The following is a 19,209-nucleotide window of genomic DNA, read 5'->3' as shown; positions in this document are numbered from 1 at the left end:
TTCTGCATTGCTCTCCAGGAAACTTGGTTTCCAGCAATGCGAACCCCCGCCCTCCGTGGCTATCGGGGTTATTATAAGAACTGAGCAGCTTACGAAAGGGTGTCTGGTGGCGTCTGCATATATGTCCTTCACACTCTGCACAGCGAGTCTGTCCCTCTCCAGACGCCTTTAGAGGCTGTCGCTGTACGCGTGTGGACGCCACAGGCTGTTACCGTATGCAGTCTTTACATTCCACCGGATGGTGATGTCTCGCAGCATGTCCTGGCTGCACTGGTCGCCCAATTGCCGCCACCTTTCTTGCTATTGGGCGACTTCAACGCCCATAACCCTCTGTGGGGTGGGTCAGTGGCAACAGGTCGAGGCGCCATCGTTGAGCATTTATTGTCGCAGCTCGATCTCTCGCTGTTAAATGATGGTGCCTTCACACACTTCAGTGTGGCGCATGGCACCTACTCCGCCATTGACCTTTCAATCTGTAGCCATAGCCTCTTACCGTCTGTCCAATGGAGTGTGCATGACGACCTGTGTGGTAGTGACCACTTTACGATCTTTCTGTCACTACCACAGCGTCACTCTTCTGGGCGCCCTAGCAGATGGGCTATGAATAAGGCTGACTGGGACTTGTTCTCCTCCACTGCCGCTTTTGAGCCTCTCTCTACTGATGACATTGATGCGGTGGTTCAATCGGTCGCCACCGGCATCGTTACTGCCGCCGAATCTGCCATTCCCCATTCCTCTGGGTCCCCTCGGCGGAAGGCTGTGCCTTGGTGGTCGCCTGAGATCGCTGAAGCGATTAACGATCGCCGGCGGGCGCTCCAGCGTCACAAGCGACATCCCTCCATAGACCACATTATCGCCTTCAAACGGCTGCGTGCGCGGGCCCGCCTCCTTATCCGCCAAGGCAAGGAGTGCTGGGAGCGGTATGTGTCCACCATTGGCCTCCATGTCACTCCATCGCAGGTCTGGACCAAGATTCGATGCGTCTATGGCTATCGGCCACCTGTCAGCGTCCTTGCGCTCTCACTGAATGGAGCAGTTTGTACTGACTCCGACGTCATTGCAAATCGCTTAGCAGAGCATTTTGCTATGAGTTCCGCTTCTGCGAATTGAATTACCCCCAGGCCTTCCGCTCCATTAAAGAGCGGATGGAACGTTGGAGCCTTTCGTTTCGCACCAACCACCCAGAATCTTACAATGCTTCATTTAGTGAGTGGGAATTTCGCAGTGCCCTAGCTGCTTGCTCTGATACCGCTTCTGGGCCAGATGGCATCCACTGTCAGATGCTGAAACACCTTTCAGTGGACTGCCAGCGGCACCTTCTCGATCTTTACAACCGTCTTTGGGTCGAGGGGGAGTTTCCGTCGCAATGGCGGGAAGGCATTGTCATCCCCGTTTTGAAGCCTGGAAAGAACCCTCTGGAGGTGGACAGCTACTGTCCCATTAGCCTCACCAACGTTCTTTGCAAGTTGCTTGAACGGATGGTGAGCCGGCGCTTGAATTGGCTACTGGAGTCTCGGGGCCTTCTGGCTCCGTCTCAGGGTGGGTTCCGTAAAGGCCGCTCCGCCACCGACAATCTGGTGAGCCTGGAGTCGGCCATCCGTACTGCCTTTGCCCGCCGTCAGCACCTGGTCGCTGTCTTTTTCGACATGCGGAAGGCGTACGATATGACATGGCGTCATCACATCCTTTCTACGCTTCATGGATGGGGTCTTCGGGGTCCTCTGCCGATTTTTATCCGCAATTTTCTGTCGTGTCGTACCTTCCGCGTGCAAGTCGCGGCCTCGTATAGTTCCTCCCACGTCCAGGAGAACGGTGTGCCACAGGGTTCTGTTTTAAGTGTCTGTCTGTTTTTAATAGCCATTAACGGGCTTGCTGCGGCCATGGGAAATTCTGTCTCTGCTTCCCTGTATGCTGACGACTTCTGCCTTTACTACAGCTCTACTGGCATTGCAGCGGTTGAACGTCAGCTACAGGGCGCTATCCGTAAGGCGCAGTCTTGGGCTGTAGCGCATGGGTTTCGGTTTTCAGCAGCCAAGACCCGCGTTATGCATTTCTGCCGGCGCCGAACAGTCCATCCTGAGCCGCGGCTTTATCTTGCCGACGAACTCCTTGCTGTGGTGGAGACCCACAGGTTTTTGGGGGTGGTTTTCGATGCCCGGTTGACTTGGCTGCCTCATATCCGGCAGCTCAAACAGGCGTGTTGGCGGCATCTCAATGCACTGCGATGTTTGAGCCGCACCCGCTGGGGCGCCGACCGCTCTACCCTGTTACGGCTCTACCAGGCGTTAATCCAGTCCCGTCTGGATTATGGGTGCCTGGCATATGGCTCAGCATCCCCGTCTGCGTTGCGGGTGCTGGACCCAATTCTCCACAGCGGGATACGCCTTGCCACTGGTGCTTTCCGCACCAGCCCTGTGGACAGCTTACTAGTGGAGGCAGGTGTCCCTCCACTGCGGTTCCGACGCGAACAATTACTGGCTGCTTATGCTGCCCATGTTTTTAGCTTGCCCGGGCATCCAAATTACCGTGTGCTGTTCCCGCAGTCGGTCGTCCATCTGCCAGAGTGTCGGCCCCGGTCGGGTTGTCCGATCGCCGTGCGCGTTAAGGAGCTTCTCTCCGGGCTTGGATTTTTCCCTGTTCCACCTTCTTTCCAGGCCACTTTGCGTACACCCCCATGGTGTGTTCCTCGCTCTTACCTTCGGCTCGACTTGGCACAGGGCCCAAAGGACTCAGTCCCTCCAGAGGCCTTCCGCCGCTGCTTTTCTTCCATCCTGGCCACGTATCAGGGCTCTGGAATTGTTTGCACTGACGGTTCGGTGGTTGCTGGTCGTGTCGGTTATGCGCTCACTCTAGGGGACCAGTCCGAACAACGTTCCTTGGCGGCTGGCTGCAGCGTTTACACTGCTGAGCTGGTCGCCATCTTTCGAGCACTAGAGTATATCCGCTCCTGCTCAGGTGAGTCCTTTGCTATCTGTAGCGACTCCCTGAGCAGTTTACGAGCTCTCGACCAGTGTTTCCCTCGTTCCCGTCTCGTGATGGCTATCCAGGAGTCCCTGTCTACTCTTGACCGTTGCGGCCGCTCTGTGGTCTTTGTTTGGACCCCAGGCCATGTTGGGATCCCCGGGAATGAGAATGTTGACCGCCTGGTGAAAGAGGCCACCAGTCAACCACCTCTGGAGATTGGCCTCCCGGCGACTGATTTGCGGGCACTATTACGCCGCAAAATTTTCGCTTTATGGGACGCTGAATGGCGCAACCTGCCCATACTGAACAAACTCCGTTGTATCAAGGCGTCGACGACTGTGTGGCGGTCGTCCATTCGGGTCTCCCACCAGGAGTCTGTTGTCCTCTGCCGGCTGCGCATTGGGCACACTCGGCTGACACACGGCCACTTATTGCGCCGTGAGGACCCATCTCTGTGTCGCTGCGGCTCCGTTTTATCTGTGGTGCACATTTTATTGGAGTGTCCGCTTTTAGCTGTGCTCAGGCAGACGTTCGCACTGCCTGACACGCTCCCTGCCCTTTTACTAGATGACTCTGCCATGGTGGACTTAGTTTTGCGATATATTCGGGCAGGGGGTTTTTATAGTTTAATCTGAGTGTTTGTTTTTTAGCGTTGATTCTGGCTTTTAGCCTCTGATTTTACACTGAGTTTTTAATGTGTTCTTGGTGGTTGGCTTTTCCTCTTTTTTCTCTATGGTCGGCCAACCACCGTCACACTCTGTGTGTTTTACTTTGTTTTGTCTGATCTCTGTCGGAGTCTTTCTCGTCCTGTGTCGTCTGACGTCTTTCCTGCTGTTTGTTTTTTATTCTCTTTGGGCGGTTTTAATTTTTTTTGGAGAAAGGGACCGATGACCATCGCAGTCTGGTCCCTCTAATCCCACAAACCAACCAACCAACCACACTGTCATCTCTCTGTCCAGTTTCTACATTCTCATTATTCGATGAATCTTATTCCAAATCGTCATCTTCAAATTCAAAGTCACTATCTTCTAATATGTTCAGTAACTGATCGTGTGTAAATTTTTCATTCTTTTTACGTGTTTTAACATTTGAAGGTCTCAGTGTCAGTTATTTGGCTACCATATCGAATTGTGTACATTCTGGACAACTAATCACAAGAAAACAAAATTGTAGGCACAAAAAACTGTTCCTGGACCTTTTTCTAACTGTATAAAGAAGTGTTCACAGCTTGACTGCATAATACACCTGTGGACAGTTGCACTTATAAGTGACTGGCACACTTGTTTGCTGATTGTGGAAATGCTTATAAGCATCAGCAGCTTTAAGCTAGTGGCTCTTGTGGACTTAGACTGACCAAAATTCCATTATAACAATAAACTTCTTTCCTGGTAGTCTCCTTGGGTTTGCTGCCAGATTCTAAAATCAACCTGATTCTATGTTTTGGTGTTCTCCTTGTCCCCCATCTTCAGGAGAACACTGCTGCTGTTGAGTCCTGATGAAAACTGATACAAAGGCTGCAGATAGTTGTCCTGTATTGGCCTCCATTCAATACAGAGTGCATGTGTCACCCACCACAAGTGCTGCTCTCAAGGCTAGGGTGGTGGCACAGCCCCTAGTAGAACACTTGACACAGCCATGCCAGTACAGGGTTCCATGCCCTATTAGAGGAAAAAATCTTGTCTGTATTATTCTGCATTTTCTGCCAACATAATTTTTATCACCCTTTTGTAAACACTGTTCAGGAAACCAGTAGTGTGTAATGGTCGCCTAGTCGTTGATATTGCTAATTGCTGTAATCGCACTATTTCACTCCCATTTACGGAGCTTGTTAGCACTTGATGTTAGGTTGGCGCCATTAAAATGCATTGTAGTAATCGCTGCTGCTTGCTGGATCGCTGCTGTGTCTCGATGCTGATGCTGGCTCTAAATCTGGTTGTCTAGGGTTAAAAATATGAGGTCCCGTGTTTTTTATTTGCTTTTGATGATAAAGAACAAACGAAACCAACACATATGTAAACATCAAATATTTATTACTTTGGTGGCCATCTTAATTCCACTGTCCACCAAAGACCATAACACAACACAAAGTAGTACTTCCTTTACATGTTCTTTGCATTGTTTTTCCATCCCAAACAATAACACAGAAACACACTTCACCAAAGTGACATTCCGACTGCCCCTGACTGCCTCCGACTGCCCGTATTTATAACATTGTCAAAGAACTACTAAAAAGAGATATAGTTTATAAGTCACATGTACATCTGTTATCATAATTTGTGCAGAAAAGTTATTAATTTGCATCGAGTGACATAATTTAACATGTTATTAAAATGACAGACAGATTTGTTGACTTGACAGAATAATTCTTTGTTACAAAAAGGCCGTTTTTTAGAAGTTTGTCAATTGACTTCTCTAATTTGCATAAATAAGTAAGTAACATGAATGATTAAGAATTACATTGGTTTTCGTCTAAAATAGGATTGATTACGTGAATACTGAGTGAAAACGCTCCTAGTGAACAAATAGGTTTCACTGGGTGATTTTTATTTAAGGAGATCCAAAATACCTAAGTTGGCCACTATTTTTCGTACTTCATATTAATTATTTAAGATGAACTTAGTGTTTTTACATGATGACATTTGCTGTATCAGTGATCAAGTGATATTAACTTTTGTGTGGGTCAGTTATTCATTATAATTTAATGGGTTGACTGTTTATGGAGACATGTTATGCAATCATTATTAACATACACAATAACTTTTCTATAATCATAAATATTCATTAAACTGGTTGAATTTGGAGCGTATCGCATACTTCGGTAAAGTAAAGCCTTTAATATGTTCCGTTACAAGTGGCATCTATCAGTCTTGTCAAATTTCATCCGTGTCCCCCATTTAAACATTGTTGGGCTACCACTGATTTTTTAGGCTGTTGTAATATTGTGTGATGGCGATGTTCCATGAACCTGTGCTTAACTGCGCAACACTAATGGAATTTTGCATATTTCAGTCTTCCTAGGTCCCAAATCATCTTTGACAGAGCTGAGTAGTGTCTTAATCGTGGAAGTTAGACAGATCACACTCTTAACGTTAAGTCCATAAAATTCTTCCAGTCTCCAAGGATATGTCTCCAGCATAAGGAATAAAGGCAACAGATCGATGCTGCTGTTCATGCACCTCCAGGGATGGTCCAAGCTCCATAACCCAACGAATCTGCATCTCAGTGTCCATTCTTCTTAAACACAGCTGCCAATTGCACAAATTCATGGTTTATACTGTCCGCATTGGAAATAGCATATGCTGTGTGTACCAGAGTCCTAAAGGTACTATTTTGGTGGTGCAGTGGATGGCAACTGTCGATATGCCAGTCTGTTTGGTATGAGTCAGATTTTTGTGAACACTATGTCCCAGAGTACCATAACGTTTTTTGTAAACCATTACATCCAAGAATGGAAGCCTCCCATGTTCTTATGTGGGATGATTATGTCTTTAAAATGGATTCGCTGCTCAAAGACTCGGCTTACAGAAAGTTATGCAGCAACCCCACAGAAAGAATTGACCGCAAGACTGCATCATTTTGGAAAATGAGTAATTTATCAGAAGATTTGTGCAAAAAGCTTCATCCTGGTGCTGCCATTCCACCTAGGTTGTATGGTCTGCCAAAGATTAATAAAGAAAGGGGTACCCTTATGCTCTGTAGTTAGTAATTAAGATGCACCCACCTATTGTATGTTTCACCACAGAACTACACAGTCAATACAGTAAATCAAACAGTAAACCAACATCTTCAGCCTCTTACCTGCTACCCACCCTCCTATACAAAATATATTAATCATTTCCTCTACTGACTCTCCACAGTTCCTGTTCCTTTATCACATGGTGCCGTGCTCGCCACTATTGTTGCCACCTGCCTTTACACTAACGTCCATATCGCCCATGGCCGCACAGCTATTGAACGCTATATTTCCCATTGCCCCACGGATTCCAAACCATTCACCTCCTTCCTAGTAGCCACAACCGACTATATCCTCACCCACCATTACTTCTCCATTAGAGACATTACCTACTAACAAATCCGGGGTACAGCTATGAGCACACACATGGCACTGTCCAAAGCCAACCTGTTCATGGGCTATCTAGAGGAATCCTTTCTAACCACCCAGAATCCCAAACCCCGCATGTAATTCAGATTCATTGATGACATCTTCGTGATCTGGATCAAGGTTGAGGATGCCCTATCCACATTCCTCCAGAGCTTCAACACCTTCCCCATTTATTTCACCCGGTCCTCCTAACAAGAAGAGTTTCTCAATGTTGACCTCCACCTCTCTATACAACTCCTGCTCCCAACCCCTTGCCTCATGGCTCATATCCCTGTAATAGACCTAGATGCAAGACCTGTCCCCTATATCCTCTCAGTAGCACCTACTCCAGTGCGGTCACAAGCATCACCTGTTCCATCAAGGACTACCTGTGAAACCGGCCACGTGATCTACAAGCTAAGTTGCAACCACTGTGTTGCATTCGATGTGGGCATGACAATCAACAAGCTGTCTTTCTGCATGAATGGCCGCCAACAAACTGTGGCCAAGAGACAGCTGGACCATCCCATTGCTGAGCACACCACCCAACACGATGTTCTTCATTTCAGTGACTGCTTCACAGGTTGTTCCATCTGGATTCTTCCTACCAGTACCAGCTTTTATGGATTGCACAGGTGGTGAATTCTCCCTACAATATACCCTATGTTCCCATTACCCTCCTATGTACTTCCCTGTTCCCATTCCAGCACTACACAGCCCTCTATTCCACCAACACAGCCACAGTGTTTTTATTTCTCTCCTTTTCAATCTCCTCCCCCTCCTCCCCCTCCCCTCCTGCCACTTACCCACTGTCCAACCTCTGACTAGACATTCTTGTCCTACCCTCTCCCCATTTCATCCCTGTATGCTCCCACAAGCAGCACTTGGCCATCCCTCACACCTACCCTGCTATCCCTTCCCCTCCCAGCCCCAGCCTCCTCCTCCTCACTCCCACCACCTAGTTTATTTCTTCCATCATGCACTGCTGTTTGCAGTCTGGCCTTGGCAGCCAGAGACTGTGATCATGTATGTGAGTTACACGTGCGCTCTTTTGAAGGCCTGTTTGAGTGAAAGCTTTGTGTGACACTCCTTTTCAAGTGTATACCTGCGACTCAGTATATCTGCTGTGTAGTGAGTAGCAACTATTGTTTTTGTAATATTGTCATTATTCCTTCCTGGATTTTCCATTGTTTGAAGTAAGCAAACAGCCATTCTTTCTTTGCTGAACACCCAATAAAGAACAGGATGCGAACTATCTAACAAAGAATGGCATGTGAAAATTGTTAGGATGAACAATAACAGCAAAAGAACCCTAATATTACAGTAAAACTTCCACATACCATGAGCCCTAACACTGAACAAGAAAGTAATAAATGACCAAATCGATTCTAGTAACAACTCATTGATCATATGATCAAGTTTGGTCACTAAAACAATAGCATTGTGTTTTTTGTTCATCTTTTGGTGTCTATATGTCATTTAGTATTCTTTTGGTTGGTGTGTGTGTTTTTTGTATGGTTGGTGTCTACATGTCGTTCAGTATTCTTTTGGTGTGTGTGTGTGTGTGTGTGTGTGTGTGTGTGTGTGTGTGGGTGTGTGTGTGTGGGCGCACGCGCAGGAGGGGGGGAGAATGTTGCACGTCTGTTGTCTGTTATTGTTTTAGTGGCAACCTTGATAAATGAGTTGTTACTTACATTAAATTGGTCATTTATTGCTATCTTGTTCATTGCAAGGACTATATGTTCATCAAAGTTTTCTAGTAATGTTAAGAACCAAACCAAAATGTTGTGACCAGTGGAAGTTAGGCATTAAGGTGGTGCATGGGAAAACTGGACAGCCTAAGTATGCATACTATCTAAGTAGAAGTCAGTTATGGCACATATGCACTAATAAGATACCAGTTCATAAGTAGAAACAAGTATTACGCTAAAATCATGAAACTGGTGCCACAGAAAGTTCTTTCTCACGTAACAACAAAAGAATAATAAAAAGGTGTAATGTAGTAACAAATCTGTTATTGTTATATAACACAAATTTTGTTTACAGAAACAAAGTGAGTTACAGACCACTAAGATGCTTCACAAATCAAATAAATGAAACACACATGGCACAATAAAAACAGCCTTACATTTAGGTGCATTTGGGGAAACACATGCCAGGAATAGTTGGGGTGTTTCAAAAATACTTTTATAAATTTTGGGGATAGGTTCCTTACACCAAAACTATAAAAAAAGTCTAATAAACATGGAGTGTAAAATGCACACCTCAAGAGCTATGAGTACTTCTTCAGTAGAAGATACGTGTTTCAAAGCTGAATAAATGCCCTACCTCTTATGTTACACATTTTAAAGCCCGTGTTTACTAGATGTTTTTTCCTGGGTTTGGTATAAGAAAAATGGCCCCAACGTTTGTAAAAGTATTCTTTATGTAGCCTGTAAACGCAACTAAGGAAACAATAGAAAACATAAAAAATGACAGTGTAGTTACATTTATCTTCACTACTTAATGTTGCAATTTGGTTGCTGTGCCCAGTCTTTGTTAACGTTGCTGCTGCTGCAACACTTAGTCACTTGCATATTTCAGTCAGAACAGAACCACCAAATCATATTAGTTGCCATGTTATTCATTTAGAACATTACTCATTTAGATTTCTTTCACCTGTCACCCCCTGCCTGAGTTTGAAAGAATAGAACTTGCATATTTAAAAAAGCTTCTGATTCTGATTAATTTACATATGAGTTAATGTGTCAATTATTTGATGTTCAGTATGTAAGCAAGAAAAAGTTGAAATATTTTGAAATTATTTTTAAAGTTTGTTGGAAGTCGCAAAGTGCTGTCAGTGCTGTCATTATCAAACACTGAATGAGTATAATCTGAGTAATTTGCACTACTTTATAAGCAAAAGGTAGTTTTTCACACACTCAGTGTTTCTATGTCTTATCTCCTGATCTGTGTTTTATATAGTGACATAATTTTGCAAGTACATCTAAGTGGTGTATGTGGATCCTGTTTGCAAATGTGTTGTGAATAGAGTTATTAGTAGAGAAATGATATAATTAAAATGTCATGCATGATGCAGCAGATTTACTGCGTGAACACCTTAATTGTAGTAAGTGATAAACTTTTTCCCCTTCGTCATTTTGTGGGGTATCTCAGTGAGAAAAAGTTTCATAATGGTTTGGAATTATGTATCAAGTTTCTTGGAAGTCATGAAGTGTTCTGGTTCTCAACTGACAGATAAGGATAGTTTGGATATTCGTGCTCATGCTGCGCCAAGCCATATATACAGTTTTTAAGTGCAACTTATTTTACCGTGTTAATTTAACGTAAGATTACATCTTTTAATGAGTAGATTATGACTGCATTTTAAATGCAATTTCGTCAGTATTTGTGTGGAGGATTGAAAATCAAATTTTTGTTGCCCCTGTAAGCGGTTGGATAAGGCAGCTTGCACCACAACCTGGGTTTGCTGTTTAGCAACTGGAAATTGCTGTATGGTGAAGAAATGACTGGCAGTGAAATAATAGTAACTGTTTCAGGAGGAAATGCTGTGACTGTGATTGAATGCCTAGTGAGGAGATTAAGACTGTTTTGCTTTTGCATACAGGCTCACATTGAAGCAGATCTTGATGAACCGTGGCTCTCAATTGGTGTTCCTGGCCCACCAAAATGTTGTGAAGGAGTTCCAGCTCGTGTGCAGATGTTCAGTGTTCCTGCTTCTAATATCCTCAAATCAATGCTCAACAGGGGTTTGTGGTTTGGAGCATTTAATTTTTTTGACATGGCAGTTGATATTGGAATGCTACCTGATGCTCATACAATTCAGATGATCTTTGATCTCATACTGGTGAGTTTTATATTTTTTTATATTCATGTTTGTTTAGCCCTGCTCCTAACCCTAACCAAAAAACGTCTTGATATTGACATTGTCCTATTCTGCATGATTACGGACGAGGAGAGGCCATGATGTTGGGATTACAGATTTACTTCAAACTTTATACCCCTTTAGTAGGGCATTGAAACAACAAAATGTGCAAGTAGTAAGGTGCATTACTCTGGCAATTCAGAGAAAATCACAAGAGAAATTTTATGCACCTATTATGTGTTTTATGTGTCTGTGCATAGATTACAGATGTTAGAATTCATGGTGGTCAAGTGATTAACATTTGAGCTTCGTAACAAAAACGTGTATGAGGCGAAGGTTCAACTCCCGCTCAAACTTAATTGTTAATGTATCTTTTTTCATGTTATTTAGTTTATATTACAGTTGAGAGGTAATATAATTAAAAAAAACACATGTGTTGCATGAAGTTCAGTCAATTTCATATTATTTTATTACTTACTATTTTAATGATATTTAATTATTAGAACAAACATGTTTATAACTATCAACAAGTAAACGAAAAAATGCATGTATATGATGACATCTTAACTGATGGCGCAGGCCTTCCAACTTGCACAGTTAAAGTCATACCCTCAAAGTGTACTTCGACTTGCCAACCATGTCACATTTATTTCTAAAGGTAAGTAAAAAGCTTTATCAAGCACCTTCAGACCTGTTCTTTTCTGATTAAGAGTGAAAGATAAATTGCTTCTCGTGAAGATGCTATTAAAATCCCACTTCACTGTACATCACCAATTGCCAGCACCTGTATTCGCGAAAATGTTGCATTACTCATAGTATGCATCCAAACTATCAGAAAAAAGAGAAATTTTCTAAAATGTCAATGAGATGTGTTTTCCATTTGAAACTCTGAAAATTCCCTGTAAATGCTGGGAAACTGAATTCATTTGCTGTAGTAGATGCCATTTCAATTTATGTATTCCATGTCTGTACGACAAATACCCCATCCTGCAATGTGTTATGTTGAGAGAAAATCCGACAAGTAATTGTACATTACTCTTGTGGTCTAGTACATTATGACTTACTATATTACTGATTATGAATAATGTGATTAGCATAATTATTTATTGAGGTTTGGCTTGGGCTTACCAGGCGTCTCCCTCATCTTTGAAAAATTAATTAAAAATAGTTAATAATCAAATAACATATGAAATTCACTACAATTTCATGTAAATTAAATGTGACCAGTGATTAAAAAACTAAGTGTTAGCGGGATTCAAATTGTCGCCTCATCCGCAACCTTCTCATTAAGTGTGAATGCTAATCACTTGACCACAACAACTTCTTACACCTAGCACCTTTGCACACATACCTCACATATCTAATAGACATGTAAAACTTCTCCTGTGAAGTTCTCAGAATTGCCAGAATAGTGCACCTTACTACTTGCACATTATGTTCTTTAAATGGCCTGTTAAAGGTGTACAAAGTTTGAAGTAAATCTGTGATCCCAGTGTCATGGTATCCTCTTGTGAGGTAAAACACATTTAATAAATATTGTTACTGATTTTCTGTATTATTCACTACATTGTCATTGCTTACAGTGTACCACAGTAGTGTAGAGAAAGTAGAGACAAGCAGTTTGATATAAGACACTTAGGTCTATTAAGTTCGGGATACTACCTAAGTTATAGTGTGCGAGATTTTTAACATTCTCTCACTTTGTTTTGCGCAGACTATTAGTCCTTGAGACTCAATGAATAGGACCCTGTTTGTAGGGTTGAGGTAGGTTGGGCTAGAATGTGAAAGAGGTTGGGTGGGTGAGTCACATAGTGTGCACCACTAACCCAAAAAAAAATGTATGTTAGATGTGTTCTCTCTCAGAACCCATTTAGAATAGGGCATATGTCCATATGAATTTTTTTTCCTTCAGGTGATCAATATGAGAAAAAAGCACTGCTTACATGCAGCAGATATCAACATGGGTGAAGATACCCAAAGGTTACCTTTTTAATCTGGACAAGCTTTTCAACCACCGAAAATAGGAAAACATTGGATGAAAAAGGTTTACCAGATAGCTAGCAAAGAGTTAAATATTGACTTATTAGATATTACTGACTGGCAGGAGTACGTTGTGGTAGGACAAAATGACAGGGGATTAATCACTGAAAAAATGCTTGTAAGAGATTTTAAAACCTTAGATGTTACATCTCATCTGTTATTAGTATTTCATAGTTGATTTATCATGTCACTTGCCCTGCAGTGAATCCTTTGACCTGAAGTTGGGGGGTTTCCCTACTCAGTAAAACATTTCTTGTTTTCCGTCTGTTAACCTGTTGTATTATTAATGATTAGTTTTATAAATAATGTTTTTGTAATTTTTTACATTAACTAAAAAGTACACTTCATTCATTCTTATTATTTGACATGGTCAAATTTGGAGATTAGTGATCTGTTGTGTTACAGCTGTGGATTCAGAAAAACCTTTGATAGTCAGGGTCACAAAAATAGTTTTGTTGATTTATAGTTTCTGCTTATCTACAAGCCATCTTCAGATCATAACAGACTACAATGATTAGTATAAAACAGCCAAATAGAGGCACTTGCTAGCGTAATTTGCATGAGTAGGATGGAACAATGATGCAAATCATTCCACTATAAAAGGTTGTCATATGTAATGCACGTTGGCGGAATTGGACAGTTCACATACGGGGACTCAGAGGACATGCTTGCCACATCAATTTATTCTAAAGCAATGTCAGAAGCAGTGACTGTTATGGACTCAGTAGAACAAGATGCCGTATTCCACCCCAGGAAATTAATATGTAGTAACCTCCATATGTGAACAAAGTGTTGTGTGTCGCTCATGGCATAAGCCTTTGTAGATAAGGAAGTGCCCAGGGTGCTCAGCTTTTAATTTCAGCATTAAGTATTGTTTTGTCATTTGATGATTTTTTGACGCAAACAAAACCTTTCTGTAAATCTTCTTGTAATTTTGATAGGAGTTTATGAACTCTGGCTCATTGTGAATTTTCCTTGTGGGACAAAGATATTTCATGAGCTGGGAGGATTTTCGGATATGTGCTATCCATTTTCTTTAATTGGGCATTGCTGTTGATGTGGATACTCTTGGAAATAACTGCTCAAATTTTATTTTAAATATTGTACAAAACTTGGAAAAGTTCTGCGTCTACATTATTTCTGTGCACACTTCATCCCAGCTTCGGTATAAAAATACCTTGGAAAAATTGTGAGTACTACATTTTGAAAGATGTCTTTATTAAGTCTGCAATCAGATGAGCTTATCCAACACAGCTTTTACTTTTATTAACTGGCAGAAATGATCAGAGAGTCAAATATCATTTACTTTTTCCTTCTGTTTCATTTTCCTTTGTTATTCCACCAAGTCGATTGGGAAACAATCAGTTTTTATACATATAATAATTATAAACAAGAACCGCAATGGTAATTATCGTAAAACAAACAAAGCAATAGTTTTTGCGACATCTTGCGCAACATATAAAAGTGGATTTTTTACAATCACAGGGCATTTGCAATAAATCTGTACAAAAACATGCCCCATTAACATTTATGATAATGTTTCGAGTTTCTGATAATTTGGAGACAAACCAGGCATATTGAACCATGTTTCGGAATATTGGTGACGATGATTGATGGTGAATTATAGAATGAATTTTTATACAATCTTCCTGGGAATTAATTTCACGATTCTCCTGTAACAATGCGCTGCAATTTTGCAAGCGCTTGATGAAATTTTTACCTTGCTTGTAGAAGTAAACATCACAAGGTTGCACCAAGAAGTGCATTTTGGAGATATGACTTTTACAGACCAAGTTGGCATCTTGAAAAATTGCATCATATATCTCACATTCGTTTAACCTCCACAAGAGTCAATGAGAAGTAAATATTTCCAGAATGAGATTTTCACTCTGCAGCGGAGTGTGCACAGATATGAAACTTCCTGGCAGATTAAAACTGTGTGCCGGACTGAGACTCGAACTCGGGACCTTTGCCTTTCGCGGGCAAGTGGTCTACCAACTGAGCTACCCAAGCACAACTCATGCCCCATCCTCACAGCTTTACTTCTGCCAGTACCTCGTCTCCTACCTTCCAAACTTAACAGAAGCTCTCCTGCGAATCTTGCAGAACTAGCACTCCTGAAAGAAAGGATATTGCGGAGACATGGCTTAGCCACAGCCTGTGAGGACGGGGCGTGAATCGTGCTTGGGTAGCTCAGTTGGTAGAGCACTTGCCCGCGAAAGGCAAAAGTCCCGAGTTCGAGTCTCAGTCCAGCACACAGTTTTAATCTGCCAGGAAGTTTCATATCAGTGCACACTCCGCTGCAGAGTGAAAATCTCATTCTGGAAACATCCCACAGGCTGTGGCTAAGCCATGTCTCCACAATACCCTTTCTTTCAAGAGTGCTAGTTCTGCAAGGTTCGCAGGAGAGCTCTGTTAAGTTTGGAAGGTAGGAGACGAGGTACTGGCAGAAGTAAAGCTGTGAGGACGGGGCATGAGTTGTGCTTGGGTAGCTTAGTTGGTAGAGCACTTGCCCGCGAAAGGCAAAGGTCCCGAGTTCGAGTCTCGGTCGGGCACACAGTTTTAATCTGCCAGGAAGTTTCAGAAGTAAATATTTATTCTCTCCGACGTAAGATTTTAAACATTTCCGGAGAAAATCCATGTATAAAACTGTTGTTAATTTTCCGGGTTTCGATGATGCTACGATGACATACGTATAAGTATTGGCATAGCCATCTATTAATTTGTGAGTACGAGGTCTGAAATGACCGGTCGCTTCTTGTAAGCATATGAAGACATGTGCGAGCAGTTTTCTGGATAATGTTATTGAATATTGTGCGGTGTACGAATGCGTCACTTTATTCAAATCCAACTTTTTCACGAAAACTAAACAGATTGATAATGGCATCCTGAAACGATAGTGTTTTTAATATTAAACAATATTCGAATGTGTATATAAATATCTTTTTCTATAATTAAATTTGAATTGATATATTGTAAATCGGTAAAAACATTTTGTACACAGAAATCATGTATTTACCTGTTTGGTCAGTATTTATCACATAATCCTCATGGTATTGAGGAATTAAACGGTACGGCTGCCGACAAAAGGTCTCTGCAGAGGCCTGGATGTCCTCCATTGACGCCGCTTCTTTTTTGAAACCAGTTTCGTGATCTAGCGTTGTGAAATTCTGTGCTTCTGTTTAAAAGCCGTAACCAATCGATCAGAAGCCTTGAATTTGAAATCTATGGATTGCGCAGCCAATGCCTATTGCTGTAAATTTCTTGTCGTGACTTGCTGATATTGCTGTCTTGCTTCCACAAAACAATCGTAGGTCCACGAATCTATCGCCTCAAATTTATCCATTCGCATACCACCACTTTCAATATCTTTCTCCCATTGTGAAAGATATTCTTTTCTCTTCAATTGGCAGCATCCTTTTTCTTTTTTGCAATGTCGCCAAGGACCATATGGGGTGTGCTTTAGCAATATTCACGACTTTGACTTTGTAGGCAATGGGAATCATGTCACTTTTAAATCTTTTCGGTGACTGTTTATATTCGTCTGGAGACGAATCACTTCGTGGCACTTCGAAGTGTTCGTCGTTCTCCTCACATTCTTCGCAATCCTCATGAGTGTGGATTAATTCCTCTTCAGTTACGAATGTTTTTTCACCCAAAAGTTCCAGTATATTATTATGAAGTTCTCCGGCCAATAACATATCATTGCGAGAGATTTCTTCCGAAGATGTCAATGCAATTAAATTATTTTCAGTCAACAGCTTTTCATAATACACCACTGTGTCCTTCAATCGTAATTTTGATAGATCACTATGAATGGATTCTTCAGGAATTTCTTCTCCTATTCCAGATGAGCCAGCAACTTCTTCAGTCGACATGTGTAACTTCGGATCGGAATAACACGTTGAAATTTGAAACAGGCATGTCCGTTCACGACAAAATTGAAAAACAAACTGCCGTTTACTTCTCATGGCTAGGGCACAGTCCTATGCGCAGATGGCCGCAGTAATCCCAGAGGGACCCCTTTAAACCTTGAAACCCCATAAAACAAAATAGAACAACGAGCACGAATATTTTTCAGTGAATGAAAAACTTTATGTTCTTGAGCTAAAATAACATTTTAAAAATAATGTAGGTTTGAGAAACTTTTTGAATAATTGGTGGAATAACAAAATAAAATGAAACAGAACAAAAAATAATGCCGGAGGAGGAATCGAACCCGAGACCTGTGGTGTAATAGTCCGAGCCCAAACCATCTAGGCCAGACGGCGGCTCAGCAATGGACTAACATTTTATACTCGTAAGGCTCCTAAGAAACTTTGGATCGATTTTACTTGGGATTTTCCGAGAAATGCGTCCTAATATTTTAACCACGTGAGGTGTTAGGGGTCCTCTTTCACCACACAAAATTTTGGACAAATCCCCGACACCACAGTCGTGCCATCTCCTTGTGAGTGTAATCTAAAAAGGCACAAGTTGTTCTACCAGTGATGAGATGTAGCCTGAGACTCGTCCACTATTTCAGTAACTAGGCCAACCAACCTCCCCTTACCAGTCCTGTTCAGATCATAGGCCATGTCTACTGAAGCCCCACCTGTCAACAATCCTAACTGGTACCAGCATAACATGCACAGAGTCAACCATCATCAGCATACTGAGCCCTGAGTGAAAGTACTATTAAGGCGTGGCCCATCGTATGCTCTAAGATCATAGCGGATTACCTGTTGGCGCCCAACTCTATTAAACTATCTCATCACCACATATATTGTATGCCCAGTGTCCCTGTATAAACAATTTCCTTCCACACCCACTATTACTACCTCATACTAACTCGTGACAATATTATGGAGTGTGTGTGTGTGTGTGTGTGTGTGTGTGTGTGAGAGAGAGAGAGAGAGAGAGAATTGTGTTTTTGTGAGTTTATGTATGTATGTTGTCTAATTTGGAAGAAGTCCTTTTGGTCAAAAAGCTTACTTGTGTGACAATCTTTTTGTTGTGCCTATCTGTGACTCAGCATCTCTGCTATATGGCGAGCAGCAATCCACGCTTTTTACAATATCATCATTATTCCATCCTGGATTTTCATATTGGCATGTTAAATTCTTGTACAAATGCCCTAAGTCCTCTGTCACTTGATTCTGCCCCGCAGTAGGTTTAAAATTACTAGTAACGTGATACTCTTGACCATAGTATTTCCTGTGACTGGTGGCCTATACTTCACCCTTGGCTACTGCACATGACTTTCTTCTTCCTGACATTTTTTACCCACCAAGGCTTCCTGATCACTGCTAGAGTCCTCTGTATATTTGCTAAACTGCCTCCTATCTGAGATATCTTTAAACATAATCCTGGCTGCTGCTGAAACTTGTTTTCTTTGAGCGTAACAAAACCCTCGGACATAATCCTCTGCCTCCTCAAATTTCTGCCAGCTGCCAGTCAGAAAATTAACCCTGAACTGCAAGTGGTGGAGTTTCTGAATAAACAGGAGATGTTAAATAAAACATGCTGTGGAATGTCAGCTCTTCACTTACCTGACAATAAGAGGCACTACAAATATAACAAGATCAAGGATTACTGATAAGCTTTTACAGCATTTACATTTTGCACTTCGTTCTGGTAAAAGTACATAAATTATTGTGTTAACTGTATCACTCTTTAGTTTTTGTCTTTGAATGTGTTTTTATTTATTATATTTCCAGGATGCACATGATGATGACGTGTTGACTCGTACTCGCTGCTCCATAGACAGATTATTTAGGAAATATCCACCGTGTTCTCTCCACTTCAATGTGTACTATAAAAAGGTTTTAGCAAGTAAACCAGAGGTAAGTAATAAATTTCTCTGCATGTGAGTTGCTCTATTTTAGCTGCAATAAATGTATGGACTACAGTTTTAAATCTGCAAATTAAAGCACTGTATCACATTCGAAATTGAGACATGTTGTATTGCTGTTATTGGGAGCACTTTAAAGTCACAAATTTGAAACTTGTATGTCATTTTCAAATCTGTTGAATAGTTTTGTGAAAACTTTTCCAGTTCGCTAATTGGACAGTTGTTGCAGGAAGGTATAATTGCTGGCTAACTCTAAAGACAGTTGATCTGAAAAAGAATTTCCAAAGCCTACATTAACTGTGTTGAATGTCAGATTGTGCACATACGAGGAGGTACCCGAAAGAATTTGAACTTTCTTATAACAGTAATAGAAATTCCTGGATGGAACTGTATGTAAAATAAGTGAAAGGGAAAAATTGACTTATT

At 41.8% G+C, this 19,209-nt stretch overlaps 1 protein-coding gene across 4 annotated transcripts in view; it reads left to right on the top strand.

The window, feature by feature from the left end:
- LOC126203420 (uncharacterized) overlaps positions 1–19,209 on the top strand; it is a 501,622-nt gene that overhangs the window by 366,405 nt on the left and 116,008 nt on the right. For all 4 annotated transcript variants that reach the window (XM_049937727.1, XM_049937726.1, XM_049937728.1 and 1 more), the window contains 2 exons: positions 10,653–10,892; positions 18,650–18,775. In XM_049937727.1, coding sequence (XP_049793684.1) covers positions 10,653–10,892; positions 18,650–18,775 — 366 coding nt within the window. The remainder of the gene's footprint in view (positions 1–10,652; positions 10,893–18,649; positions 18,776–19,209) is intronic.

The sequence above is a fragment of the Schistocerca nitens genome, chromosome 9 (genome assembly GCF_023898315.1).
Source record: "Schistocerca nitens isolate TAMUIC-IGC-003100 chromosome 9, iqSchNite1.1, whole genome shotgun sequence".
NCBI classification, from domain to species: domain Eukaryota; kingdom Metazoa; phylum Arthropoda; class Insecta; order Orthoptera; family Acrididae; genus Schistocerca; species Schistocerca nitens.
The sequence above is the reverse complement of the archived record's forward strand: the minus strand, read 5'-3'. Positions and strand labels throughout refer to the sequence as shown.